The sequence below is a fragment of the Micromonas pusilla genome (assembly GCF_000151265.4).
Source record: "Micromonas pusilla CCMP1545 genomic scaffold MICPUCscaffold_7, whole genome shotgun sequence".
NCBI classification, from domain to species: Eukaryota; Viridiplantae; Chlorophyta; class Mamiellophyceae; order Mamiellales; family Mamiellaceae; genus Micromonas; species Micromonas pusilla.
Window position 1 is genome coordinate 964537 of NW_003315888.1, and position 27400 is coordinate 991936.

At 67.8% G+C, this 27400-nt stretch overlaps 11 protein-coding genes across 11 annotated transcripts in view; 5 read left to right on the plus strand and 6 right to left on the minus strand.

Moving 5' to 3' along the window:
* MICPUCDRAFT_40696 (uncharacterized protein) overlaps window positions 1–1793 on the plus strand; it is a gene marked incomplete at both ends in the record, with an annotated part of 4019 nt that extends 2226 nt beyond the window's left edge. Inside the window, one exon of the mRNA XM_003059845.1 lies at window positions 3–1793. Coding sequence (XP_003059891.1) covers window positions 3–1793 — 1791 coding nt within the window. The remainder of the gene's footprint in view (window positions 1–2) is intronic.
* Window positions 1794–2023: 230 nt separating this feature from the next.
* On the minus strand, window positions 2024–3720 carry MICPUCDRAFT_34378 (uncharacterized protein; the record flags this gene model as incomplete). The annotated part of the gene is made up of 4 exons (XM_003060136.1): window positions 3634–3720; window positions 3104–3476; window positions 2705–2910; window positions 2024–2527 (listed from the first exon to the last, which is right to left on the minus strand). Exons 1-4 carry the CDS (start codon window positions 3682–3684, stop codon window positions 2024–2026), a joined length of 1134 nt encoding a protein of 377 aa, XP_003060182.1. The 5' UTR covers window positions 3685–3720.
* Window positions 3721–3868: 148 nt separating this feature from the next.
* Window positions 3869–4535, plus strand: MICPUCDRAFT_18620 (uncharacterized protein; the record flags this gene model as incomplete). Its single annotated transcript, XM_003059846.1, has 2 exons — window positions 3869–3958; window positions 4080–4535. 2 exons carry the CDS (start codon window positions 3869–3871, stop codon window positions 4533–4535), a joined length of 546 nt encoding a protein of 181 aa, XP_003059892.1.
* Window positions 4536–4689: 154 nt separating this feature from the next.
* MICPUCDRAFT_70787 (ABC transporter) lies at window positions 4690–9468 on the minus strand (the record flags this gene model as incomplete). Its single annotated transcript, XM_003060137.1, has 8 exons — window positions 4690–5880; window positions 6019–6339; window positions 6443–6655; window positions 6845–7088; window positions 7284–7629; window positions 7789–8899; window positions 9054–9213; window positions 9446–9468. 8 exons carry the CDS (start codon window positions 9466–9468, stop codon window positions 4690–4692), a joined length of 3609 nt encoding a protein of 1202 aa, XP_003060183.1.
* A 295-nt stretch (window positions 9469–9763) lies between these two features.
* Window positions 9764–12705, minus strand: MICPUCDRAFT_40698 (uncharacterized protein; the record flags this gene model as incomplete). Its single annotated transcript, XM_003060138.1, has 4 exons — window positions 9764–10337; window positions 10483–11257; window positions 11504–12412; window positions 12576–12705. 4 exons carry the CDS (start codon window positions 12703–12705, stop codon window positions 9764–9766), a joined length of 2388 nt encoding a protein of 795 aa, XP_003060184.1.
* Window positions 12706–12735: 30 nt separating this feature from the next.
* On the plus strand, window positions 12736–13347 carry MICPUCDRAFT_59697 (uncharacterized protein; the record flags this gene model as incomplete). Its single annotated transcript, XM_003059847.1, has 1 exon — window positions 12736–13347. The coding sequence occupies one exon, from the start codon at window positions 12736–12738 to the stop codon at window positions 13345–13347; it is 612 nt and encodes a 203-aa protein (XP_003059893.1).
* Window positions 13348–13639: 292 nt separating this feature from the next.
* Window positions 13640–15584, plus strand: MICPUCDRAFT_65598 (uncharacterized protein; the record flags this gene model as incomplete). The annotated part of the gene is given in 4 exon segments (XM_003059848.1): window positions 13640–14445; window positions 14642–14783; window positions 14996–15100; window positions 15102–15584. Coding segments are annotated over 4 exon segments (1536 nt in total).
* Window positions 15585–18440: 2856 nt separating this feature from the next.
* On the minus strand, window positions 18441–19367 carry MICPUCDRAFT_65600 (uncharacterized protein; the record flags this gene model as incomplete). The annotated part of the gene is made up of 2 exons (XM_003060139.1): window positions 18754–19367; window positions 18441–18598 (listed from the first exon to the last, which is right to left on the minus strand). The coding sequence occupies exons 1-2, from the start codon at window positions 19355–19357 to the stop codon at window positions 18441–18443; spliced, it is 762 nt and encodes a 253-aa protein (XP_003060185.1). The 5' UTR covers window positions 19358–19367.
* A 589-nt stretch (window positions 19368–19956) lies between these two features.
* MICPUCDRAFT_47774 (uncharacterized protein) lies at window positions 19957–24546 on the plus strand (the record flags this gene model as incomplete). The annotated part of the gene is made up of 5 exons (XM_003059849.1): window positions 19957–21698; window positions 21897–23038; window positions 23116–23346; window positions 23490–23692; window positions 23877–24546. 5 exons carry the CDS (start codon window positions 19957–19959, stop codon window positions 24486–24488), a joined length of 3930 nt encoding a protein of 1309 aa, XP_003059895.1. The 3' UTR covers window positions 24489–24546.
* A 61-nt stretch (window positions 24547–24607) lies between these two features.
* On the minus strand, window positions 24608–26091 carry MICPUCDRAFT_59703 (uncharacterized protein; the record flags this gene model as incomplete). The annotated part of the gene is made up of 2 exons (XM_003060140.1): window positions 24608–25843; window positions 25948–26091. The coding sequence occupies 2 exons, from the start codon at window positions 26089–26091 to the stop codon at window positions 24608–24610; spliced, it is 1380 nt and encodes a 459-aa protein (XP_003060186.1).
* A 75-nt stretch (window positions 26092–26166) lies between these two features.
* MICPUCDRAFT_18807 (uncharacterized protein) lies at window positions 26167–26889 on the minus strand (the record flags this gene model as incomplete). Its single annotated transcript, XM_003060141.1, has 1 exon — window positions 26167–26889. One exon carries the CDS (start codon window positions 26887–26889, stop codon window positions 26167–26169), a length of 723 nt encoding a protein of 240 aa, XP_003060187.1.
* Between the last annotated feature and the right edge of the window lie 511 nt (window positions 26890–27400).

The following is a 27400-nucleotide window of genomic DNA, read 5'->3' on the forward strand; positions in this document are numbered from 1 at the left end:
AGCCGCGGGGCGGCGGCGGCTTCCGCGGCGAACCCGGGCCCTCGCCTTCGCCGCCGCCGCCGACGACGACGGTCGCGCCCGCGGTGGCGTCCACGCTTCAGTCGCAGCTCACGCCGTCGACCGCGGAGTTTGCCGCGCTCGAGGCGCAGATCGAGCTCGAGGCTGCCGCGGAGGCCGCCGCCGCCGCCGCCGCCGCCGCCGCGCAAAAGGCGGCGGTCGAGAAGGCGTCGCTCGAGGAGGCGACCGCGATGCTGACGCGCGCGGAGAGCGTCCGAAGCAGCGTGGGGTTCGGCAGCCCGCTCCGCGGGTCCCCGAGAAAGCCGCCGAGGAGCCCGCACGGCGGCAGCGCGTCGAAGGCGTCGATGATCGCGCGCGTCGCGGCGACGGCGGCGGCGGTGGTGACGTCGCCGTCGCCGACGCCGCCGGCGCCGGCGCCGAGCCCGCGGACCGTGCCGCTGCCGCCGACGGTCGCGAAGGACGACGCCGCCCCCGGGCCGGTCCCGACGCCGAGTCCGCGAGCGCCGAACGCGGCGCCGTCGCCCGTCAGCCGCGTCTCCCCCGGCGCCGCCGCGCGAGCGGACGCGGAGACGAAGGGGCACTCTCCGACGAACGCCGTCGCCGCCGCCGTCGCCGCGGCGTCGCCGGCGTCCGTCGACGACTCCAGACGACGACGACGGAAGGGCGACACGCCGTCGCCGGTGGCGATGACGCGACGACTCTCGGACGCGGTCGCGTCGGTGGACGCGACGGTGATGCCGTCGCCGTCGCCCGCGCGCGCGACGACGGCGGCGGCGGCTGTGGTGACGTCGCCGACGCCGCCGGCGCCGGCGCCGAGCCCGTGGACCGTGCCGTTGCCGCCGACGCCCGCGGGCGCGACACCGTTCGCGGCGGCGGCGGCGGCGGCGGCGGCGACGCCCGCGGTCACGGCCGTCGCCCCCAACGTCGCGGCTCTCATCGCGAACGACGACGCCTCATTCTCCACGCCGGCGGGCGACGCCGGCGAAGCGAAGAAGACTTCCCCGTTGTCCGTGTTCGCGAGAATGATGGCCAAGGTGATCAACGACGCGGACGCCGAGGTGCGAGCGACGACGCCCGCGGCGAAGGCGGCGAAGGCGGCGACGACGACGCCGAGGCGGGTGCCGCTGCCGATGACGCCCCAGCAGGAGGCGGCGGTCGCGTGGGATGTCGTCGCGAAGGCGGCAACGCCGCAAAAAGGCGCCGGCGGCGGGAGCGCGGCCGGCGCGGGCGCGGCCGCCGCCGCCGCCGCCGATTTGAAAACGAAACCCGTCCCGGCGGGGACGCCCGCCAAGGCGGCGAGGGTGATGACGTCGCCGGAGTACACGATCTCCCCGACGCACGTGCACTACGCGTCCGACGACGCCGCGGCCGCGGCGACGGCGGTCGTCGTCGAGGCGACGACGACGACGGTTGACGTTTCGTCTTCCTCGCGGCGCGCGCCGACGGAGACGGATTCCCCCCTCGACGGGTCCGTCACCGGGGACACGCCGCTCGGGGTCGTCACGCGGTCGGGGCCGAAGCGCGCGACGACGGCGAGCGGAGGGACGGGCGGCTCGAGCGCGAGGAGACGGCCGCGCGCGACGCCGCCGCGGACGCCGACGGATTGGGCGGCGTCGAGGGCGACGACGAAGGCGACGGCGCGGAGAGAGAGCACGGGGCGCGTGGCGGCGGCGGTGAGCGCCGCGCTCGCGGCGACGCCGAGAACGCCCGCGGATTCCGCGTCGAAGCCGGCGCCGCGACGCAGCGCGCGGCTGAGCGGTTCGGGGAAGAAGTGAAGTGAAGGGAAGGGAATCGAAGCGACGACGACGGGACGCGGTCGACGTCCACGTCGACGCCTCGCGGGGGGGGGGGAGAGGGAAAAAACGACGACGACCTTGCGGGGGATGACATGTAACTAGTAGGTAACACACGGGCAGACTAGGGATGCGACGACGCGTACAACACGACGTGCGAACTAAACGAAAACAACAACACCACGACGACGACGGATCGGATCACTAACACTTCACACCTCTTCCGTCACGAGCACCGCGGGCTCGTCGTCGTCGCCCGCGCCCTCCCCGCCGCCGCCGAGGAACTTCCGCCGCGTCGTCGCCAACGCCTCTCTCGCCTTCTCCCTCACGTCCCTCGCGCGCGGCCGCGCTCGCCAATCCTTCTCCAAACAACACTCCGCGACCGCCATCACCTCCCGCGGGTACGCCTTCCGCGCCGCCTCCGACCACGCGTACTTCCCGGACATCACCGCGAGCGCGAGCGACCCGCCGGCTGCGTCCGTCGCGTATTCAAACGGCGTCTTCCCGGCGGCGGTGGCCGCGAAGAGGAGGCACCCGAGCGACCAGACGTCGACGCGCTCGTCGATGACGCACTCCGACGGCGTGTCCCACAACTCCGGCGCGCGGTACGACGCCGTGCACTCGCCCGCGGCTTTCTCTTGGATGAGTAACGCTTGCGAACGGTCCGTTACCGTCACCTTCGCCGGCTTGGCGCTGCCAAAATCCATCAACACCGCCTTGAAGATGATGTCGGGGTGGAGTTGAAAGGCGTCAGAAGCGGAGTTGAAAGGCGTCGAGGTGTGTCGGGATTGCAAGCGAGGTGTGGGCGGAGAGAGATGACGCGCAAAGTCCTTAAGGATCGGCGTTCACCACGCCGACGCGGTCGTATGGGGACCAGTGTAAGGAATACGCGCCTTGAGCCCGCCCTCCGTCTCCGGGCTCGACTCCAACAACACGTTATCCAGCTTCACGTCCCTGTGCGCGATCGGTCCGAGAGGCGGGGACAGCGTGTGCATACACTCCAGCGCGTCGCACAGCTGCGCCGCGATCGACATCAGCTGCGTCGACGTGAACGCGTCCGCTTCCGGCCGCGTCGTCGCGCGATCGAACATCGTCCCGTCTAAGGGCCGTTCCGTACGAGCGAACGTCGGGGTGGAGTTGAAAGGCGTCAGACTTGGGAGTTGAAAGGCGTCTAGGGCGGGGATTGAACGCAAGGGACCCTGGGCGGAGATAGACGACGGCAAAAGTCCTTAAGGATCGGCGTTCACCACGCCGACGCGGTCGTATGGGGACCAGTGTGAAGGAGAACGCGCCTAAATACGCCGGGAACACGAGGCTCGCGCGCTTCCGAACGAACACCCTCGCGCCCGGCGGCGGGCTTCGATGCGGCTCGATCTCCGCGTAGAGCAGCGGCAGGATGTTCGGGTGGTCCAGCGCGCGCATGACGTCGATCTCGTTCTGTATCGCGCCCTGATGCTCCTCCTCGTGGATCAGGATGCGCTTCAGCGCGTAGTCTTCGGACGCGAGGTCGGGGATTTCGCGCGCGAGGTGGACGTACGAGAAGCCGCCCTCGCCGAGCTTCTTGACGATCGCGAACGTCTTGTCCTCCACGACGACCTCCTCGGTCAGCGGCGGGAGCGTCAGGCCGACCTGTTTGCCCGCGTCCACGACCGCGCGCCAGATGCCCTGCGACGCGAGCGAGGGGATGGAAAGAGCGGGAGATGATGGTGAGATCCCGCGCGAGAGACGCTGGAGGAGGGTGCCGGCTTTTCGAACCGGCGCGGGGGCGCGCTGAAGAGACGGACTGGACGGGGGGGAGCGCGCGAGAGGAGGAGGCGCGCACGTCGACGTTGCATCCGTACTGCTCGAGCATCCGCGCGAAGTAGGCCGACATCGCGTCGGGTGCGGCGGGCGGTGGCCCTTCCGCGCGCGGCTCGTTCTGAGAGCTGTTGCCTCGGTTTCGCTTGCCCGTGCACTGACACTCGCTGGAAGGGACCCGAAGTCGAAACCGCGAGCGACCGGAGAGGACGCGGGCACTCGCGCCGCCGCGCGCCGGCGCGTCGTCCATCGTCCGCGACATGTCGTCGTCGCGGACGCACTACGAAGTCCTGGGCGTCGACGCGCGCGACGCGTCGACGGAGGACATCAAGCGCGCGTACAAAGCGGCGGTGCGTCCCGCCCCGGCGTCTCTCTCGTCGCGCGTCCGTCGATCGACGGGGAATCGACGGGGAATCTCTGAGCTCCGACTCATCATCGCGTCGAACGATCCCTCTCGCCCTTCCCGCGCAGGCGCTCGCGTCGCACCCCGACAAGCGCGCGTCGCGCGTAGACGGCGCAGCGGGCGACAACTCCGAGTTCCTCAAGGTTCAGGCCGCGTGGGAGATCCTCAAGGAGAGCGCCTCGCGCGCGGCGTACGACGCGCGGCTCCTGGAGACGGCGCGCAGAGACGCGGACGTCGTCGTCTCCGACGAGTTCGACATCGACGACATGGACGCCGAGGGGAGCTCCCCGACGAAATTCACGCGTCGGTGCCGGTGCGGGGACGCGTACGAGGTGTGGAGCGACGAGCTGTTGGCGTCCTTCGACGCGATCGACGTCCCGTGCGCGAGCTGTTCGCTGCACGTGCGCGTGCGGTTGACGGGCGGCGCCGCCGCGGCGAAGTTCGACGCGTTCGCGATGGCGACGGCGGCGGCGACGGCGGCGGCGGCGGCGGCGGCGGGGACGAAGGACGACGCCGCGTCGTAGCGATGGACGCGCGCGGTACTCGATAGACAAGTTTAGCATCGTATGATATCTTCTATTAGGCGAAGGTACCTTCGAAGGCACCGCGGCGGCGTGATGTGACGCGTGAATTCAACGATGAGATCAATCGCAGTCAGTCGTCTCTCATCGCGTCCTACTAAAGTTTTCGCACGTGATACGCGTCCTTCACCGGCCCTTTCGCGGCCAACGCCGCGGCTTTCTGCGCCTTCCGCTCCGCACTCGTCAGCTTCGCGCCCTTAGCCTCCGTCAGCGCGAAATCCTCCCCGTCCTCCCCCATCTTCTTCATCGCTCGCTTCTCCGCGACGGATAACTTGACCTGCTTCCCTTCGATGGGCTTCGACACGACGACGCCGTCGCCGACGTTCCACGTCTCCGTGCACAGCTCGTTCACGAACGCCTTGTTGTGCGAGATGGTCAGCACGCCGCCTTTGAAGTCGCTCAGGGCTTTCGTCAGCGCCGCGAGCGTGTCGTTGTCGAGGTAGTTTGTGGGCTCGTCCAGGGCGATGATGTGGGGGTTGATCCACATCGCGGCGGCGAGGACGAGGCGGCTCTTTTGCCCGCCGGACATGCGCTTGATCTTCCCCATCGCGAGGTCCTCGTCGATGCCAAACTCCGCGAGGTGCAGCCTGACTTCTTCCTTCGTCAGCGGCCGCAGGTCCATCCCGCTCTGCATCGCTTTCAGTTTCTCGTCAAAGTTGCGCACCATCTTCATGACGTATTCATCTTTTTTCGACAGCGCGGTGATGGGCTCCCAGTCCGTGTCGTCTTCTTTCCGCCCGGCTCTGCGGCACTCGTAGAACAGCGTCTTCCCGCGCTCTTGTCGACCGATGATTTCGCAGATGTTCCCGCGCTCCATGCACCGCTTCTGCTCCTCCTTGGACAAGTTATGCGACGACCGCTTCGCGATCTCTTTATCCCGACCGAGGTAGAAACGGTTCTGTAAATACTCCAGCGGCGTGTTCTCGACGCTCTCCTCCAAGTGATGCATCGAGTGCTGCGCGATGTACGCCAGACGCAAGTTATGATGCTGCCACACCTCCCCGACGCCCTCGTCCGGGCTGAGCTCGCCGATGAGAAGCTTCATCAGCGTCGTCTTCCCGGCGCCGTTGAGGCCGACCAAAGCGGCGCGCGAGTTTTGCGTGATTTTCACGTTCGCCGCGGAGAGAATCTGCTTCGTCGTCCCCGGGTACGTGAACGACACGTTCTTCATGTACATGATGACCTTCATCCTGGACTTGACGCCCTCTAAGGACCCAGGGTCGGGGAACCGGATCGGTTTGATGTGCGAGGGCTGCTGACCGTCGGCCCCGATCGAGTTGATCGCGAACTGCGGCGAAGGCGCCCTCTCGACGACGACGTCTCCTTCGTCCTCCGCGGTGGGCGAGAGCCCCCCGCCGGGAGCGGGCGACGGCGAGCGGTCGTCCCCGACGCTCATCGCGGCGAGGGACGCGCCGACGCTGGTCACCTTTCTGATGGCGTTGTCTGGGCTCGGCAGCGCGGCGACGATCTCCGGCTTCAGCGACTGGAAATCGCGGAACCCCATGGGGTAGTAGGTCAAGTTTTTGTCGTGGAGGTGAATGACGTCGGTGAGAACGTCCGCGAGGAAGTCGTAGTCGTGCGACACGAGGCAGATGGTCGTGTTCGTCAGCGACTTGAGGTAATTCGTCAGCCACGCGATCGCGCCCGTGTCGAGGTGGTTCGTGGGCTCGTCGAGCAGCAACACCTGCGCGTCCCAGAGCATCGCGCGCGCGATGGCGAGCTTCATCCTCCACCCTCCGCTCAGCGACTGAGGGCCGTTCCATACAAATTCATTCACTGGTCAGTTGAAAGGGGACGCGATCAAATGTTGAAACCGGGCGATGGGTGAAAAACTTTTGTATAGAACGCACCTGAATCGTCGCCGCCATCTTCGCGTCGTCGAAGCCAACCTCCTTCAGGGTGTTGACGACCGTCTCGCGCGTCACGCCCTCGGGCACGCTGCCGGCCATGAAGTCCACGATGTTCTCCTCCTTCTCGCTCAAGATTTCGTGCTGGATGTAGTACACGGAGACGTCCGCGGGGAACCCGGCGATGTCCTTGGCGGCGACGCGATTGAGCAGCGTCTGAGGGTCGAGGGTCCATTCAAAGCGATGTCGGGGTGGCGTTGAAAGGCGTCAGTTGGCGTTGAAAGGCGTCGCGGTCGGGCGCTGAAACCGAGGGATGGGCGGAGAGAATCGCCGGGCAAAGTCCTTAAGAAACGGCGTTCACAACGCCAACGCGGTCGTATGGGAACCAGTGTGAATCGAACGCACCGTCTTCCCGGTGCCGTTTTGACCGACGACGCCGTACGTCTTCCCGCGCTCGAGCGAAAAGTTGGTCCTCTGCAACAACACCCGCCCCGCGAACGCGAGGATGATGCCCTGCAAGTCCACGATGTAGTCCTTCTGCTCGTTGTCCTCCAGCGCGGACTCGTCCAACCCTTTGTACGACAACACCGCCGTCTGCGCGACGCCGGCGAGCTCCTCCTCCGGAATGGAGCTCTCGGAGATCAACGCGCTGAGGGTCGTTCCACACGAAACAAAAGTTCGCATCGGTCAGTTGAAAGGGACCCACGCGATCAAATGTTGAAACCGAGGGATGGGTGAAAAACAAAACGTGTGCAGTAGTTGTAGAACGCGCCTGAGCTCCATCTTGACGTCGTTCGCGAGGATGCCGGGGGGAATGCGAAGCGGCGCCATCTCGATGACCCACCCGCCGAGACTCGCGGCGTACGCGCGGACGACCGGGTCGAGGGACGCGCAACCCCCGTGCGCGGCGAGCGCGTCCTTGACGCAGTCCGTCGCCGCCTTCCGCTCGCCCGCGCCGCTCTGAGACAGACCCTTGAGCAAACCGGCTTTCGCCTTGGTCGCGCACTCGCGCAGGTCCGGGTGCGAGTGCTCCTCGCACTTCTCGAGCTCGGGTTTCAGCGCCGGGATGAACGGGTTCAGATCGCGGACGTCGTCGACGAGCGCGCAGATGTTGCCGCACGTCACCGCGGCTTTCTTTTTGATTTCCATCGCGCGTTCGCGCAAGCCGCGGAGGATTATGGGCAAGACGACTGCGGGCCATTTAAAAATAGTTCACCGGTCAGTTGAAACGGGACGCGATCAAATGTTGAAGCCGAGCGGTGGGTGAAAAGTTTTTGTATAGAACGCACCCGCGAGCGACGGCGCGTCCATGGAGTTGACAAACGTCGTCTCCATGAGCCTGTCGAGACAGCTCTCCGTCTGCGACTGCGGCTCGCGGATCGCCTCGATGATCAGATCGAGCATGCCCACGATCTCCGCGTTCTTCACGCACGAGCAGATCGGCCGCATCACTCGCCCGGCGCAGTGGCTCACCTTGGGGTGCGTGTCGAAGACGCACTCCAAAAACGCGGGGAAAATCTCCGGCAGATTCCGCATGAAGTACGCGGGCACCCGGCTCGCGAGGTCGCCGCACACGGTCAGCGCGCCGCACTTCGCCTGCCACGTCTTGTGCGTCATCGCTTCCACGAGCGCCGGCGCCAAGAGCTTCATCGCAGTCAGCGGCAACGCCTTGACCACCGCGGCTTGCGCCGCGTCCGCGGCTTCTCTCACCTCCGGACTCTGGTCCCCTTGCGCGATGAACATCTTCGACGCGAGGTCGATCGCGAACGGCTCGAACGCGCGCCCGGCGGTCCGGCACAGGTGCGCGTAGAGCGCGCACGCGCCCGCGCGCGCGATCGGGTCCTTCTTCGCCGCGAGCGCGTCGACGACGGCGTCCACGAGTTTCATGTCGGCGACGGCGCGCTCCGATGAAGCCAGTCCCGCGACGATACCCGCGAGCCCCGCCGCGGCGGCGCGGCGGTCGCGCGCGTCCGCGGCGGTCAGCGCGGTCGTCTTCGCCGCCGCCGCCATCGCGTTCGCGACGACGGGGGGCAGCGTTCTCGCGAACGGCGCGATCTCCTTCGCCGCGATGTAGCAGCCGCCGTCGTGGAGCGTCCTGAACGCAGCCATCGCGCGCTTCAGAGCGGGCTCTCGCTCCGGGGACGCGTCGTCCGCGAAGTGCGCGGACGCGACGTGCGCGTAGAGCGCGATCACGCCACCCCTGGCGCGGTCCTGCGCGTGGTCGCACGGCGGCGCGTCGTTCCGGACGAAGACGTCGACGGCGGCGGCGAGCGCGGCGGCGACGTCGGCGGTTTTCCCGGCGGCGGCGTCGCCGAGGCACGCCGCGCGCGCGACGCTGCGCGCCGCGTGGGCCACCTCCTCGTTCACGTCGCCGAAGCCCTTCACGAGCGCGGAGGTGGAGACGCCGCCGGCGAGAACCTCGGCGACGAACGCGAGGTGGTCGCTCTCGAGGATGGCGTCCTTAAAATCGATCGTTCCACGCGAGCGATGATGTCGGGGTGGAGTTGAAAGGCGTCAGAAGCGGAGTTGAAAGGCCTTCGTCGAGGTGTGTCGGGATTGAAAGCGAGGGACCCTGGGCGGAGAGAATCGCCGGGAGAGAAAGTCCTTAAGGAACGGCGTTCACCACGCCAACGCGGTCGTGTGGGGACCAGTGTACAACAGAACGCGCCTTGGCATTCTTCAGCGCCGCCTCCGCGCGGTCGTCCACCTCCCCGACGGAGGCGTAGGACGCCTCGGAGAGGTTCCCGAACGACTGCACGCTCGGGATTTTGCCGCTGCGAGGGAGGAGAGCGCGCGTTGGGGAGAGGGAGGGAGGGATGTGAGGGACGGGAGGGATGGCGCGGTGAGCGAGGGGCGACCTTCGCGGCGAGGCGAGTCGGCGGCGGTCGCGGTCGGGGATCTCGAACGCTTTTTTATTCCTGATGATGAAATGTGCGGACGCGGCGAGACGCGGACGTCGCCGTGGACGCGGTCCGGGCGCGGGTTTCGAACGTCGCGCGCGCGCACCGTTTCTCTAGCGTGATGCTCATGCTCGGTCGCGCGCGCCGGAGCGGACGTGTGCGGGCGGGAGGGCGCGCGGCGGCTTTGACCGAGACGACGGACCGCGCGCGACTGGCTTTATCGTTCGTACAGGTAGTCCGCCGCCAAACGCCGCTAAACCCCTGGCCACCGTCCGCCTCGCGTTCGTTTCCCGCGCGGATTTTCGTCGCGGAGAGGCGTTTTATTTTTCAGTTGCGCGCTCATCACACCAAAAAAAAACCTTCCTTTAATAACCTTAGTACCGCCCCCTTCTCTATCTACATACGACGGCGTCGCGCGCGCGCATCAGTGCCATCGCGTCGGCTTCGCCTTACTCCCCCCACTCCCCCCGCCCCCGCCCCCCCACGCGGGCCGTCCCTCCATCGCCTCGCGCTTCTTCCTCGCGCGGATCCGCTGCTCCGTCCTCGGATCCCTCGGCGCCTTGGGAATCCGATTCTCTCGACCGGCTCTCACCGCCTTGCCAAACTCCCCGGGCCGCACCGTGGCCCCTCTCCTCACCAAGTTCGCGGTCTCGTCGCCCGTCATCGGCGCGTCCACGCGCACGAACCGCGAGTCGACGACGAACCCGTCCACGGGGTCGCCGTCGATGGGAAGCACGAGCGAGCGGCGGACTTCTCGCGATATATCGCCGCCGCCGCCGCCGCTCTCCCGCGACGCTCTCAGAGCGGCGCCCTGTCGCCGGTCAAACTCGAACGACGACCGCACGCTGCCGTTCCCGCCGCCCTCGATGTCGACCCGGATCGCGTTCAGCTGCGACTGCAGATCGCGCTCGCGCTCGGCGAGGTCGCGCTCTCTCGCGAGCCGCTGCGCCTCCAGCTGCACGTCTTTCAGCTCCCTCGCCTGCGCCTCCATCTCGAGCCTATACGAGCGAACGTCGGGGTGGAGTTGAAAGGCGTCAGAAGCGGAGTTGAAAGGCGTCGAGGTGTGTCGGGATTGAAAGCGAGGGGTGGTGGGCGGAGAGAAACGCGCGTCGAGAGAGAAAGTCCTTAAGAATCGGCGTTCACCGCGCAAACGCGGTCGTACGGGGACCGGCGTACGACAGAACGCGCCTCAGGCGGTCCTGCGAGTGCTGCAGCTCCTCGACGATGCGCTTCAGCTCGCGCGGGTTCGGCGTCGCGCCGCGAGACGACGGCGTGCGGCCTCTGACCGCGAGCGGGTCGTGGAGAGGCCGCGCGACGCCGCCGTCGAACCCGCCCGGGGTGGACGGGTGCGACCGCGAAGGGATCATCATCTCGCCGCCGCCGCCGTGGTGTTCCAACCCGGGGACGTCCGCGTACGCGAGCTCCCTCCCGCCGCCGTACGACGGCGGCGGCGGGGAAGACGGCGCGGCGAACCCGTGGAGGGGGCGTCGGACGGAGTCCGGGACGTACCCGCCGCGGTTGGGGTCGTACACGGGCGATCGCATCGGCGGGGAGTTTCGCAGCCGCGGCGCCGGTTTGCCGGGGTCCTCCTCGTCCGGCGGCGGCGTCGTCTTCTTCTTCTTCTTCTCGGCGGCCGGGGACGCCGCGTCCGCGGGCGGCGGCGGCGGCGCGCCGTCGTCGGCGCCAAGGGGCGGCGCGAGGACGCCGCCCTCGACGCCGGTGTTCCCGCTCTGAGGGTTGATCACCGGGGACTCCGCCTTCAACGCGAGGATGCGACGCTCCTCTTCGATCACCTGTTGGATCCTTCGGTCGATCTTCGCGTCTTCGATCTCCTCCTTCAGCTTCTGTATGCGCGCGGCTTCCTTCTTGAGCCTGACTTGCTCGTCGAGGTCCGCGATGAGCTGCTGCCGCTGCCGCTCTTGCCGCGTGAGGTGATCCTCGCTCGGGTGCGCGCGCAGCGCGTCGAAGCCGACGTAATCCGTCGGCGTCGCGATCCCTGAGCGAACGTCGGGGTGGAGTTAAAAGGCGTCAGATGGAGTTGAAAGGCGCCGAGGGCGGGTATTGAAAGCGAGGTGTGGGCGGAGAGATGCGCCGGGCAAAGTCCTTAAGGAACGGCGTTCACCACGCCGACGCGGTCGTATGGGGACCAGTGTATAGAACGCACCGCCGCGGCCGCCGATGCGAAACGAGCTCGGGCCGCCGCCGGCGCGTTGCATCGGCGAGGAGTACTCCCCGTGCCCGGGGTTCACGCCGCGTCGCGGCACGCCGATCATGGCGTCCCTGTGCGTGCCGTCCGGGACGACGACGGAGGGACGCGCGGCGCGCGCGCGCGTCGGCGAGGAGACGTTCTGAGGCATGTTCCCCGCGTGGATGTCCACCCCGCGGAGATCCGCGTAGAGTTCGCCGCGAGCGTCGCGTAAAGGCGCGCCGCCGCCGCCCTTGCCCCACGGGTCGTACGCGACGTCGTCGAGCTGCCGGTTCGCGAGCTCCGCGCGTCTCCGCGCTTCCGCTTTCGCGGCGACTTGCGCGTCGAGCGCGTCTCGGAACTCGGCGTTTCGCGCTTCCTTCGCCGACGCCTCCGCCGCGGCGCGGGGGTCCACGAGCATCGGATCCCGTCCGGTGCCCGCGAACGACGCGCGCGCGGCAGCCGCGCGCGATATCGCGTCGCCGTACTCGGCGTTGATCGCGTCGAGGTGCCCGGGGAACGCGCCGGGATGATACGCGGCGTTTGCGGCGTTTGGTTGTGGGGGTCCGGTGATCTCTTCTTCCGCGAATCGCGCGTCGTCCGCGACGGACGCGCGCCCGAGCGTCGCGTCGTCCTCCCACGACGGGAACTTGCGCCGCTCCTCGCTCGTGGGGACGTGCGCTTCCAGACCGGGGATTTCCGCGTGGGCGTACTCGCGGCGGCGCGCGTCGACGTCGTCGTACACGTCGTCGCCGCTCGCGCCGGGGAACGCGCCGGGCGGGGGCGGATCGAGCTCGCTCCCCGGACGCGCCCCGCGCTCGCGCTCGAGGCGTTCCAGCGCCGCGCGCTCGCGCTCGAACAGGTCCGTGTTCCTGTCCACCTCTTTGGCTGTTGGATGCGGGCGGGTGGGGGTGGGGTGGAGCGGCCGAGTCGGTGGGCGGCGCGACGGGGGGTGGGGAGAGGCGCGGCCGAGACGCGACGCGACGCGACGCGACGCGACGACGCCGACGCGACGCGATTTTCAAACCAGACGACGCGGACGACGACGCACCGAGCTCGTCGAGGTACTTCTGCTGCTTCAGGCGCTCGGCCTCCTCCTTGGTTATCCTCACGACCGGCGCGGGTTGGCCTTTGCGGCGCATCGGCACCGCCTTCGGCGGTCCTCTCTTCGGGCCGAACATCGCGCGTGCGTCGGCGCCGCGTGAGATGAGATGAGCGGGCGCCCCGCGCGGATTCGCGTTTCAAAAGCAAAAGTCAAGGCCGCGCGCTGCGATGCGTTGGCCGAATACCGTACCGAGCTCGATTTTCGAAAGCAAAAACGGGGTCAAAGAAAATGTTTTTTTCGCGTTGAAAAATTAAGTTTCACCGATGGCCGAACCGAGCTCGGTTTGGAATCTCGTCTCCGCCTCTCACTGCAGCTTCCAGAAGAGCCAGACAGGCAGGGTCGAGCCGAGATCGTCAGGTGGGCACCGGGCATCCCCCTCGCCGCCACTCGCCGGCGCGCGCGCGGCGGCGGGATGAGCGCGACGGCGAGGTCCGCCGCGCTGCTCGGGCTCCTCGGCCTCGGCGTCGGCGTGAACGTCTACGGCGCGTACTACGTGCTCGCGTTGAACGGTCAGGCGCCCGCGACGTTCGTGGTGGGCGGCGCGAGCGCGATCGGCGACGGTCGAGACCTCTGGGCGCAGACCGCGGCGGCGGCGGCGGCGGAGGAGAGATCCGCGGCGGAGAAGAAGAAGAAGGAAGAGGGGGAGAACGGGAGGCGGTGGTGGAAGCCGTGGAGGGGACGGTCGCGCGTGACGAGCGGCGAGGACGTCCGGTCGTAGGCTGCGCGGACGGACGGGAAGGATCTGCCCGGCGTCGAAGAGAAAAGTCGCCGTCTCGGAACGTTCGCGTCGTCGTCTTCTTACCGAACCCTTCTCCAATTGAAAGACGAAATGAATAGTTACTACCTCTCCCCCGCGCACGATACCGAAAACGAACGTCACCGCCCACCCCCTTCACCCCTCCATCCCCCACCACGTCGCGAACGACCAGACCGATCAGAACGCGGCTCCGAACGCGCCGCCGCCGCCGTCGCCGTCGTCGTCGTCGTCCTCGACGCGCTCGCCGCCGCTCATGATCCTATCCCCCAACCTTCGCAACCCGCCGACGATGTTGTTCGCGAAGGTGCTCGGCGGCGGCGCGATCGACGCGCGGTTCTTCTTCGCCTCGGCGGCCGCCTTCATCGCGCGGATCTGCTCCTTCTCCTCCTCGATCGCCGCCTCGTTAACTCTCTCCATCTCGCGCATCTCCTCCGCGAGTTGCGACGCCAACACTCTGTGCCGCCGCGCGTTCTCCTCCACGCTCGCCGCGGACGCCCGGAGCGCCTCGACCTCGCTCGCGTCCGCGCGCTTCGCCTCGAGCTCCGCCTCCTCCGCGGCGGCCTCGACCCGCGACAGCCGCGCGGCGAGAGACCACGCCTCCTCGCGACGCCGCCGCGCTTTCTTCTCCAGATCCGCCATGGCGATCAGCGCGACGTCGCGCGCGATCGCCGCCTCGCGCGCCGCGGTCTCCTCCCTCTTCGCTTCCTGCGTCGTGTACGCCACCTTGTACGCGAGGTGCTCGTTCTTGAGCGAGCGCGCGAGGGCGTCAGCCTTTTGCAGGACATCCGCGGCGAGGTCTCGCGACGTCGCCGCCATCTCCGCGGCGGCTTCCAGACGCGTCAACTGCGCCGTCGCCGCCTTCGCCGCGAACGCCGTCCGATGCGCGGTGATCTCCGCGTCCTTCAGCGCTCGGTACGCGCGCATCTTGTTCACGACCGCGGCGTTCACGACGCCGTCGTGCGTCTTGGCGACGTCGCGTCTCGAGGCCGCGTCGTCTATCGATTCGAAAAACGCGCGCCGCGCGAGCTCGGCGTTCATCTTCGCGTTCTCCAGGTCGTCCTTAGGGTCGACGGTCCATACAAGCGAACGTCGGGGTGGAGTTCATAGGCGTCAGATGGAGTTGAAAGACATCGAGGTGTGTCGGGATTGAAAGCGAGGGACCCTGGGCGGAGAGATGCGCCGGGCAAAGTCCTTAAGGAACGGCGTTCACCACGCCAACGCGGTCGTATGGGGACCAGTGTACAACAGAACGCGCCTTCGTCTCCTCCGTTCGCGCCTTCGCGACCGCTCGCGTCATCTTCGTCTGCTCCGCGACGTCCATCATGAGCTCCGCGACGCGAATCGCGTCCGTCTGCGCCGTCAGCGCGTCGTCGTACGCCACGCGGACGTGCTCGAAGCTGAGGGTCGAGGGTCCGTACGAGCGAACGTCGGGGCGGAGTCGAAAGGCGTCAGTCAGTCGGAGTCGTGAGGCGTCGCGGCGCGTCGGGATCGAAAGCGACTGAGGGGCGCGCGGGGAGATGCGCCGGGATTAAAAGTCCTCGGGAAGGAACGGCGTGCACCGCGCGAACGCGGTCGCGTGTACGGGGAACAGCGCACAGCGGGAACGCGCCTCACGCCGTCCACCCCCGTCGACGACGACCTCGCGCGATCCAACCGCGCCGCCGCCTGCATGGGTGAAGCGATCGGTCAGTCGAACGTCTTAGCGGTCAAACGTTGAAAGGGAAGCGCGGGTGAAGAGTGACGACGGGAAAAAAGTTGTCCTTAAGGAACGGCGTGCACCACGCGAACGAGGTCGTATGGGAAGCAGTCTCACCTCCGCGAGCGTCGCGTGCGTCGCGTCTAAAGAACGCGCGGCGTCGTTCGCGGCGTCGATCGCGGTCTCGCACTCGACGACGGAGGCGGCGTGCGCGCGGACGGCGTCGTCGTGCGCGCGCTGCGCGTCGTCGATGGCGTCGTCCGCGCGTTCGCATCGCCGCGTCGCCGCCGTCATGGCGTCCGTCGCGACGCGATTCTCGCGCGACGCGATCCCCGACCGTTCGCCGCCGTCCGCTAGTCTCCATACTTCGTCGTCGTACGCGCCCTGCGTTTCCGCGAGCGCGCTGACCGCGGCGTCCGCGACCGCGCGCGCGAGCTCAGCCTCGGCGCGCGCGGTGGCGAGCGGCGCCTCGGTCTGCTTCAGAAGCGCCATGGCGTCGTAGAGGTGGCGCGACGCGCGCTTCGCGTCGTCCCCCGCGCGCGAGGATTTGCGGGAGAGGTACTCGAGCTCGTACGGGTTCAGGTCTCTCGTCGTCGTCGTCGTCGTCGTCGTCGCCGCGGCGGCGGCGGCGGGAGGGACCACCTCGGTCTGGTCGTTCGCGATCGCCATCGCCTTGGGTCGCTGCGACGACGCGACGGGGAGGGAGGCGGCGCGCGGCGTGAGCGACGCGACGGACGCGGCGGAAAGATGAATAACGGAAACTACGACGCGTTGGCTGCCGACGGATAATCCACCCTCCGTCGGATGAGATCGAGGGACGCACCTCGCGGCGGAAGAACGCGACGACGCGGACGCCGCGCGCGGGCCGGCGCGCGCGCGTATCGCCGCGCGACGCGGGGAGGAGCGCGCGGGAGCCGGGGGCGAGGAGCGCGGACGCCATGGTATCAGCGGTGCCTGGCGCGTCGGGGTAGTGATCGGCGCTCGCCGAAAAAACCAAACGGTCCGAGAAAGAAACGCCTCCTCTTTTCTGTCTGCTCCAGAGTCGGGGGACTCCGTGGCGCGCTCCGGTTTTTTATCCCGAGCGCGAGCGAGTGCTCCCCGAAATGGAACCAACCGGTCGTGTCGCGAGCGAGAGCGCGACGGCGACGCGCGGCGCGGGGCGCGAACACATCCCGCGACGCGCGCGCTTCCGAGTCACCACTCGCGGTCGAGGAAACCCCACGACGCGTCATGTCGGGTTTCGTCCCAGGCTCGCGCGCGAGGAACTTCAAGCAGAATTCCACGGTGCGTCCGCGCGCGCGCGACGATCGCGCGTCGCGCCCCGAGTCGCGATCGCGCGGTTCCCCCGCGCGGCTCGCATTTCTCGATTGACCCGCGCGGCGAATCGCGCTCGAGATCGTGACGCGGTTCGCGCGCGATCGCGTCGCTTCCCGGGCGGGGATTCGCCACCGCGACAAAAGTCCGCGGCGAGGCCGAACCCGCGTCCTCGCGCGCGTTTCGCCGCGGAGGTCCCCGCGCGGAGACGGCGCGAGCGAGTCGCTCTTCTCGGCCAGCCCTCTCGAAGAAAAGAATCGAGAAATCATTCATCACAGGATGGATCCCCCCGCCCCCCCCCGAGATCGCCTCTCTGACCGCGCCCCCCGCCTCCCTCCCTCCCGCCGTCGCCATCGTCCCCCCTCCTCCCCGACGCTCAGCCCGGCCTCAAGCCCGAGACGGACCATTACCGCCGCACGTCGGACAACTACGGCGCGTACGCGGACCCGCGCGACTACCACCGCGGGTCCGTCCTCGACATCAAGCCCCCGTCGCGCGTCGACGACGTGTACGCGAATCCGAACGAGCTCGCGAAGAAGCGAGGCGAGGGCGCGCGCGTGAGCGACACGTACGGCGAACACTACCGCGCGAACGGGTACCAACCCCCGAGGGGGGGCGTCGCGCTCAGCGCGCACGCGATGCCGTTGAATCCCGCCGAACGCATGCGCGCGGAGGCGCAGGTGAGACTGCTTCCCATACGACCCCGTTCGCGTGGTGCACGCCGTTCTTTAAGGACTTTTCCCGTCGTCACTCTTCACCCGCGCTTCCCTTTCAACGTTTGACCGGTAAGACGTTCAACTGACCGATCGCTTCACCCACGCAGGCGGAGGAGGCGCGCCAAAAAAAGGAAGCCGCGAGGCGCGACAACGGACGCGCGCTCGACTTCCGCGGCGACCTCCCGGAGGAGTACGGGAAGTACTACAGCAACGGGTACGACTTCGAGGGGTACTACCAAGGGTTGCACGCGGGGAAGTCGCAGCAGTCGCAGCTCCGAGGCGCGGGCGCGTTCACCGAAGAGACGCTTCCGTATCGAAACATCGACAAGCCCGCGAGGGAGACCAAGCTGGAGCAGAAACCGCTGCCGAAGCACATGGACATGGACCTCGGCGTCCGAGCGATGATGGCGCCGACGTCGCGTAACACGAAACCGCAGACGGGCGAGGCGGTGAGCCGCCTCGCGATGTTTCGAAAGCAGCAGCAGACGGTGCACGGGCTCACCGCCGGAGACATCGTGGACGCGGAGGACCCCTCCGACCGCCGACGCGCGAGCACGAAGGTTCTCGCGACGCTCGTGCCGGAGATGAACGAGGGGACGTACCAGGACTACGCCAAGCCGGGGCGCCCGCGGCATTACAACCATCACGAGTCGAAACTCGCGAGGAACTTTAGCGCCGCAAAGGACTCAGACGTCGACGACGGGGTGTTTCAAAACAACCGCAAACGCGACGAACGACGCGCGCGCGACACGACCGGGTCGCTGTCCTTCGGCAGAGGCGGGCTCGGGCGCCAGCTCGGGCACGACGGGACCGCGTCGGACATCAACGCGCTCGCGCACTCGGGGCACAGGGGTGACCAAGTGCAACGCTACGGCGATCGATACGCGGGTAAAAACACCGAGTCGCACCTCGGGACGGGGGTCACGTTCGTACCGGACGAGGACCGCGTCAACGAGGGCATCTTCGATCGGCGTCATCGCACCGGGTTCGAGGGAAGGAAGCAAGAGTCCGCGCTGTCCGGGGTCGCGATGAACCTCGACAAGTCGAAAACCGACGACGGCATCTTCGACGAGCGGCACAACTTTGGAAAATACGCGGGCAAGGACGTCGAGTCCGGCATCGGCCCGGGGATGTCCCTCGACAAGTCGAAAACCGACGACGGGATCTTCGACGAGCGGCATGTCGACCCGTTCGCCGGGCGAGACACCGCGGGGAACATCGGCCCCGGGTTCGTCGTCAACGCGGACGCCGCCGCGGACAAGGCGTTTCTTCCGGAAAACGCCGGACGCATCCAACACGCCGGAATGGACAACCAGAGCGCGTTGGCGTCAAACTTCGCCGTCAAGGACGACGCCGCGGGCTTGGACGATCGCAAGCACGGCGGGAAGTTCGCGCACAAGGACTCCGAGACGGGCATCGGCCGCGGGTTCGTCCCGCGCGAGGACGCCTCGAGCGAGGGCATCTTCGCGGAGAATCGCTCGTACAGGTGCGTTCTATACACTGGTCCCCATACGACCCCGTTCGCGTGGTGAACGCCGATCCTTAAGGACTTCGCCCATCGTTTCTCTCCGCCCACCCCTCGCTTTCAATCCCCGCCCTCGACGCCTTTCAACTCCAACTGACGCCTTTCAACTCGTACAGCCACGCCGGCAAGGACAACGCCACCGGCCTCGGCCCCGGTATGGTGCCCACGCGCGCGGCGGCGGGCGACGGCATCTTCAACGAGGGCAGGACCAACGTCCACGCGTCGAAGGACTCCGAGACCGGGCTCGGGTACGGCATGATCCCGCGCGCGGACGCGGCGTCGGATAATTTCGTCGCGGATCGACACGGATGGATGGACACGCACTCGAACATCGGGCCCGGGATGGTGGGCACGGAGGACCATCAACAACGAGAGGGGTTCGCCGCGGCGTACAGCGAGGCGCACAGCGGGAAGGACACGGAGGATCACATGGACCCGGGGATGGTTCCGCAGGTGCAGTGGAAGGGCGGGACGTCCGCGAAGGAGACGTACGCGCGGCGGCAGGCGCTGAACAAGTACTACAAACACAAGGGGTTCGTGCCCGTGATTTAAGATTTCGTCGTCGTCGTCGCGTCGTCGCGGTTGGTGGATGGCGTTCGCGGGCGGGCGAGGACGGAGGGCGGCGGGTCGAAGGAGCGCGCGCGCGAAGGAAGGCGGTTCCCCGACTCCACGCTCGCGCGCAGTAGTGGGTGGGCGTTTAAATGTAATCGTATCAATCATCACTGAAGCTCTCGCGACGTCGTGAAGCGCTCTTCGACGCTGTTGTGGACTGCGTCATTTTTTTTAGGGTCGCTCGGCTGAGCGAAGAACCGAATGTTACCGCGAGATCTCACAGCGTCAGAAGGACACGCGCGCGGCGGCGGCGTCTTCCCCCGCCATGGAGCACGGTCGGGGGAAGCGCGCGCGGGAGTACGGCGACCACGGCGATCGCGACCGCGACCGCGACCGCGACCGCGACCGCGGGCGGCGGCGCGATGACGCGCGCGGCGGCGAGCGACACGGGGGCCGGTCGAGCGGGAGGGAGGATTCGCGCGACCGCGGTCGACGCGACGGCAGCCGCGACCGGCGCGACGGCAGCCGCGACCGGCGCGACGGCAGCCGCGACCGCGCGGGGCCTCGCGGCGACGCCAAGCCGATAGAGCCGTACGACGCGCGCACGTTCGACTGGGAGGCGCGTCGCGTCCCGTCCCCGCTCGCGGAATTTCGGCACCCTCGCTGGCTCTTCACTCCGTCTGACTCCCTCCTCCTCCTCCTCTTCCCGTCGACCACCACCGCGCGCGTGACCAAAACCACAGGCGGCGTCGCACGCGTTCGACAGGATGTTCCACGCCTCGCGAGACGTCTACCCGCGACGCACGTCCTATCACAAAGACGTCGTCGAGTTCGTCCCGGCGTGGGTAAAGTTTAGGGCGGAACGAGAGGAGGCCAAGGCGGCGCGAAACGCGGAGCTGAAGTACGTCCCTTCCACGGCGCCGCCGGACTTGTCGCTCACGATCGTGCTGGACATCCCGGAGTCGTACGACCCGAGGTATAAGTGTAACGTGCACGTGAAAACGGCGAGCGACGAGACGTTACGTAAAGAATGCGAGCGCGGGCGGGTGCCGTTGGAGGCGGCGACTCAGTACAAAAAATGTCTCTCGTTTTACGAAGACTACGCGCAAAAGACAAACTTCGAGAGGCTCGTGCAGATGGCGAAAGATAAGGCGAACCTGCCGATCGCGGCGGAGCACGACGCGATCGTGGACGCGGTCAGGAACCACGGCGTGACGCTCATCGCGGGAGACACCGGGTGCGGGAAGTCGACGCAGGTGCCGCAGTACCTCCTCCGCGCCGGGTTTTCGAAACTCGCGATGACGCAGCCGCGGCGTATCTCCGCGATCGCGCTCGCGCGGCGCGTCTCGCGCGAGACCCTGAACGAGCACGGCGCGGAGATCGCGTATAAGATTCGGTTCGACAGCACGAGCGAAGGACGCGTCACGAAGGCGCTGTTTCTCACCGAGGGGGTGTTACTTCGTCAGCTCGCGTCGGACGGAGATTTGCGAAAGTTCGACGTCGTCGTCGTCGACGAGGCGCACGAGCGACACTGCAACACGGACTTGCTGCTCGGTCTCCTCCGCGGCGTCCTCGATCGACGCCCGCACGACTTCAGGATCGTCATCATGTCCGCGACGATGAACTTGGAGCTCTTCGCGTCGTATTTCGGCGGGTGCCCGGTGATCCGAGTCCCCGGGCGGTTACACCCGATTCAGACGCACTGGATCCCGTCGGCGCCCGCCGCGCTCGCGGGCCGGGGGCGCGACGCGATCGATGACGCGCCCGCGCTCGTCGGCGGCGAGAAGCCTCCTCGCGTTCAGCCGCGCGGGCGACAAGATAGGATCGACCCGCAGCCGTACCTGCTCCTGCTGCAGCGCATCGACGCCAACTACCCGAGGAACGAACGCGGCGACCTCCTCGTGTTTCTGAGCGGCGTCGCGGAGATCGCCGCGGTCGCGGAGCGACTCAAACCGTACGCCGCGGAGTCCAGGCGGTGGGTGATACTTCCCCTGCACGGCGGCCTGAGCGCGAGCGAGCAGGACCTCGTCTTTGACGGCGCGCCGCACGGCGCGAGGAAGTGCGTGTTGGCCACGAACGTCGCCGAGACGTCCATCACGATCGACGGGATTCGATTCGTGTGCGACAGCGGGCGGCATAAGGAGATGACGCGCGATAACGCCGGCGGCGGCGGCGTTTCCGCGCTCAGAGAAGGGTGGATCTCCAAGGCGAGCGCGGAGCAGCGGAAGGGGCGCGCGGGGCGGACCGGCCCGGGGGTGTGCTTCCGGATGTACGGCGAGAACGAGTTTCAAAAGTTTAAGGCGTCGACGCCGCCGGAGATCCGCCGCGCGAGCTTGGAGAGCCTCACGCTGACGCTGAAGCAGATCGCGGGCGACGCGTGCGACTCGCGGACGTTCCCGTGGATTGAACCGCCGCCGAACGACGCGCTGGAGGCTGCGGTGTGGAATCTCCGAGAGCACGGCGCGCTCAGGCGCGTTCTCCTTCCTCGCGCCGGTCCCCGCGCGACCGCGTTCGTATTCACACTGGTCCCCATACGACCTCGTTCGCGCGGCGCGCGCCGTTCCTTGAGGACTTCGCCCGTCGTTTGCATCTCTCCGCTCGCCCCTCGATTTCAATCCCGACGCGCCGCGACGCCTTTCGACTCCGACTGACGCACCCCTGAACGCCACCCACCCCGACGTCGCTTCGTATGGGCGATTACCCTCAGTTTCGACGAGCGGTTGACGCCGCTGGGCGCGTTGCTCGCGACGTTGCCGGTGGACGTGTCGAGCGGGAAACTGCTCGTGTACGCCGCGTTGTTCGGACTCGCGGGGCCGTCGAGCACGATCGCCGCGGCGCTGTCCGTGAAGTCGCCGTTCACGCAGAAAGGCGCGGGCGGCGGCGGCGGTCGAGAGGACGATCAGAGGGCGGAGTTTCAGTCCCCGCACGGAGACCCGTTTACGCTGTTGAAAGCTTTCGCGTCGTGGTTGCGCGCGAGGGACGACGCGAGAGAACGCGACACGCGGCGGTGGTGCCGCCGCCGCGGGATCGAGGAGCAGCGTTTGATCGAGACCGCGAAGCTGCAGCGCCAGTTTCAGGACATGATCGACGCGTCCGGGATGACGACGAAGACGGACGGGGGGAGCGACGGCGAGGAGGAGGAGGAGGACGAGCGTTGGATGGGCGAAGGGCGCTGGCGCCGCGGCGGCGGCGGCGGTCGCGGCGGCGGCGGCGGTCGCGGCGGCGGCGGCGGCCGAAACGCCGGCCGCGGCGGCCGAGGCACCAAACCCGGCGGCGGCGTCTTGCGCTTACGACAGCGCAAGCTCCGCGAGATGCAGCGCGCGCGCGAGCGCGAGCGAGGGACGCGCGTGCTCGAGATGGACTTAACCGGCGGCGTCGTCGGCGGCGGCGGCGGCGACGACGACGGCTCCGACTCCGACGCCGCCGCCGACGCCGCCGTCGCGGACGCCGCGCGCTTCGAAGCGGAGCTCCAAGCCCTGGACCTCGAAGTCCACGTGGACCTGCGTTCCGCGCGAAGAGCCGCGATGAACGGCACGCTCGCGTCGCACGAGCTGTCGCTCCTCAAGGCGATTCTGACCATCTCTTCGTACCCGCGCGTCGCCGCGCCGGACCGCTCCAACGTCGACAAAGCCTTCGACGCCGGCGCTGGCCCGGGCGTCCCGGACCGCACGCGGTACCAGGCCGACGCGAGGTTCCACACGCGCTCGACGCGCGATTGCGTCTTGCACCCGACGTCGTCGCTGAACGACCCGAACCACGCGCCGGTGGGCACGGAGGTGCTGCTGTACGGCGAACTGTTAGGCGCGTCCCGGTCGCGCCGGTCGTTCGTTTCTCTCCGCACAACCCTCGGTTTCAACGCCCGACCCCGACGCCTTTCGACTTCAACAAATGACGCCTTTCGACTCCGCCCCGACGACCCTCGGCAGACACGACGCGGTCGTTTTTGTGCGGCGTCACCCGCGCGCCCGCGCACGCGTTGCTCCTCGCGTCCGCGAACGTCGAGTGCGACGCTCTCGCCTCGCGGATCCTCATCGACCGGTGGCTGATGCTGCGCGTGCACACCCCCGGCGGCGGCGAGAGCTTGCTCGTCGCCGCGTCGCGCCTGCGCCTCGCGCTGCAGTCGCTCTTACGTCGACGGCTCGTGCGGACGAAACACGGTGAGACTGCTTCCCATACGACCCCGTTCGCGTGGTGCACGCCGTTCCTTAAGGACTTTTCCCGTCGTCACTCTTCACCCGCGCTTCCCTTTCAACGTTTGACCGGTAAGACGTTCGACTGACCGATCGCTTCACCCACGCAGGGTCGCGCGTCGGCGACGAAGCGTCGCCGCCGGCGGAGTTATCGGACGTCTTGCGCGCCGCGCCCGTCCCCGAGGCGGCGAAGATCATCGGCGAGGAGACGATCGCGGCGGCGCGCGCGGCGGGCGGCGGCGGCGGCGGGCCCGCGGTCGGTCACGAGGTGGTCGCCGGCGAGCTCGCGGAGGACCTCGCGAAGTTTATCGAGGTGCGTCCCATACACTGGTCCCCATACGACCGCGTCGGCGTGGTGAACGCCGATCCTTAAGGACTTTGCCCGGCGTGTCTCTCCGCCTACCCCTCGCGTTCAATCCCCGACCTCGACGCCTTTCAACTACAACTGACGCCTTTGAACTCCACCCCGACGTCGCTTTGTATGGAACGACCCTGAGTGGCCGGCGCGGTACGACGTGGAGATCATGAGCAAGAGCGCGCTGCTCATGAACTTGCCGCCGGACCCGGACCCGGACCCGGTTGAAGATGGAACGTCAACCGGCGCGAGCACCGCTCCCGCCGGGATCGCCGTCGCGCCGTGGCTCAGGTGGGCGGCGCTGCGGGAGGCGGAGGACGAGCTCGCGTCGCACGCGGCGGCGCCACATCTTCGGAAGCGGTGGACGTGCGACGTCTGCGGGAAGGTGATGATCGCGTTCTTCTCCGAGATCGACGCGCACAGGGAGCGGTGCGGGCGTCCGACCGCGGAGGACGACGAGCGCGCGCTGCCGTCGAAGTTTGGGAAGGGAAGCAGGAAGCTGCCGTCGCTGCAGAGCGAGATGGCGGGAGGCGCGAACCTGGGGTTGCCGAGAGAGGCGTTGGGTCTCGGTGCGGGCGACGCGGTGCGGGCGACGGAGGGAAAGAAAACGAAACCGCCAGACCGGGAAGATGAAACGTCAACCGACGCGAACGCGAAGCCGTTCGAGTGTGAGCGGTGCGGCCTGCACGGGATGTTTACGCCGACGGAGGCGCTCAAGCACAAGCGGACGTGCGGGAAAGACGCGCGGGCTTGAGGTGGTTTAGATAGACTAATTTGTCTTAGACGCCGCGATTGTTATAGAAAAATCACCTCGAGTCGGCGACAGTACCCGTGCGTGCTAAACGTACGTGCTCGTTCGTGCTTCCTCCCTCGTCACCGCTTCTTCTTGTGCGAGCCGCTGTGCGCGTCCTTGAGATGCTTGTGCAGCGCGTTCCCGGACGCGAACGTGAGGCGGCACAGCGAGCACTTGATCGTCCCGGCGCCTTGCGGCGCGTCGTCCTTCTTGCCGCCTTTGCTCTTTTTCGCTCGGCGCTGTTTTTTCTTCCCGCCGCCGCCGCCGCCGCCGCCGCCGCCGCCGTCCTCTTCTTCGCCCTCCTCCTCCTCGTCGTCCGAAACCGTCGTTACTGGAGCGTTTTCGCCGCCACCGTCGTCTTCGACCTCCGCGTCCAAGTGCTCGAACCCCGCGGTCGTGTTCGACCCGACGCGCGTCTCGTCCTCTTCGGTGATTTCTTCCAAACGCGCGACGGACGCGAGGATGTTTTCGTCGCCGCCGCCGCCGTCGCCGGCGGCGCTCGCGCCCGCCGCCGCGGCGCTCGCGGCGGCTTTCTTGCTCACCTTACCCTTCTTGAGCATCAATCGCGGTTTATTCCGCGCGAGTCGGTCGCCCGCGACGCTGCTCCCGGCGAAGCTGATGACGTCGTCGTCGTCCGAGTCGTCCTCCGGCTCTCCGCCGCCGCCGCCGGTCGCGGCCGGGTTCGTCTTCTTCAACTTCATCGCCGCGGCGAGGTAATCGTCGTCGTCGTCGTCGTCGTCGTCGTCGTCCGAAGAAGACGCGCGCTCGTCAACGACCGCGGCCGCGGCGGATTTCTTCCCCACGCGCGCGTTGCCCATCATCCGCGCGAGCATCGCGTCCTCGTCGTCGTCCTCCTCCTCCTCCTCGGACGCCTCCTCCTCCTCGCCCTCGCCCGCGCCTTCGGCTCCTCCTTCTTCTTCCTCCTCCCCCTCCTCCTCGCTCTCGCCGCCCGAGTCATCCGCCGCATCAGCCGCCATCGCCTCCTCCGCGGCCGCTTCCTCCATCGCGGCGCGGACGACCTCTTCGTCCTCCATCATCTCCTCCTTCAACTTCATCGCCGCCGCGCGATGCCGCTCGCTCCGCTCGTGGTTCTCCCACTGCTTCTGCGACTTGAACTTCTTCTTACACGCCGGGCAGTACAGGTCCATCGCCGCCGCGGCCTTCTCCGCGGCCGCTCGCTCCGCCGCCTCGAGCTCGTCGCGCATCCACTGCGGCCCATCCTCGTCTTGGATCGTCCAGTCCGCCTCTTTGAACGTGGTGGCCGCCGCGACGCGCGCTTTTTTTTCCTCCGCGCGCCGCCGCTCCGCCGCGAGCGCCTTCGGGTCGTTCCATACAAAAACAGTTCACCGGTCAGTTGAAAGGAGACGCGATCAAATGTTGAAACCGAGCGGTGGGTGAAATACGTTTGTATAGAACGCACCTTCGCCTTGTCCAACTTGGCCGCCTCCGCCTGGTGCTTGACGTACCGCTTATCGCGCTTCCTCACGAACGCGATGAGCTGCCGCACGGTGTCGTTGAACTCGCGCGCCTCCGCGCGGCGAAGCTTTTTGTTCTCCTCGTCCATCAGCCGCCGCACTTTGCGTTTTAAGGGTCGAGGGTCCGCGCGAAGCGACGAACGTCGGGGTGGAGTTCAAAGGCGTCAGATGGCGTTCAAAGGCGTCGCGGTGTGTCGGGATTGATGAAGAAAGCGAGGGGTGATGGGCGGAGAGAAACATACGCCGGGAAGTAAAGTCCTTAAGGATCGGCGTTCACCACGCCGACGGGGTCGTATGGGGACCGGTGTAAACGTGATGAACGCACCTTTGCGGTTCGCCGCCTCGGCGAGGTTGTACTCGTCCGCCCACGCGAACGTCTTCATCGTCGCGTGCAGCCCCCAGTGCGCGTAGAACTTGCGGACGACGTCCCACGGCGAGGCGGCGTCGCCGAATGTGGGCGCGGGCGTGAACGAGTCCTTCCCCGCCGCCAACGACGCGGCTTGCTCTTGCTTGTCGAGCGCGTCGAAGAGTTTTCGGTAGACGTCGTAGAAGGATCCCGGGGCGTCGTCGAACCCGCGGAACGCGGAGGAGGCGTTGAAGTACGGCATCAGGTTGATCTCGTCCTCCGGGCGCGCGCCCTCGCCGCCCGCGGCGTGCGCGCCCGCCTTCAAGATCGCCTCCCTGTGCGAGTCGTACCACGCGCGCTCGTTGGCGTCGGACAGCGTCTCGTACGCGCCGCGAACCTCCTTGAATCGCGCCTCCGCCTCGTCGTGTCGATGCGCGTTCTTGTCCGGGTGCCACTCCAGCGCGAGCTTCCGGTACGCCTTCTTGAGCTCCGCGGCGGTGGCGTCGCGGGAGACCTCGAGGACGTCGTAGTGGCACCGCATCTTGTGCCTGGACGGCGGCATCGCGTCTGTTGAGGCGGCGACGACGAAGACGAAAAAAGTCGGCGCGGCGGCGCGATGCGCGGACGCGCGGACGCGCCGTCGCCGTCGCCGTCGCCGTCGCCGTCGCCGCGGGGGGTGGGAGACGACGCGCCGCCGCGGTCGCCGCCGTCGTTCGCCGCGGCGTCGCCCGCCCCTGCGCCGGCCGGGGCCCGGGGGTCCGCGCGCGGGTGTGTGTCGTCGCGCGCGCCGACACGAACTCGAACACTGCCAGGCAGTTTCTCCAGTGCCGAGAAAAGCCCTTCACTTCTTCGCGCGCGCCCCCCCCTCCGCCGCAGCGCCCAGATCCGACATGAGCCCCACGCTCGAGGCCGACGGGTCCATCGCGTGCGCGATCTTCTCGCACCTCGAGCACCCGAGAGACCGCATCGCGCTCGCCGCCGTGAGCAGGGTGTTCAGGGACGCGGAGAAGTCGGACGCGTCGCTGCCGGGCGGCCTGAGTGCGTGTTTGAAC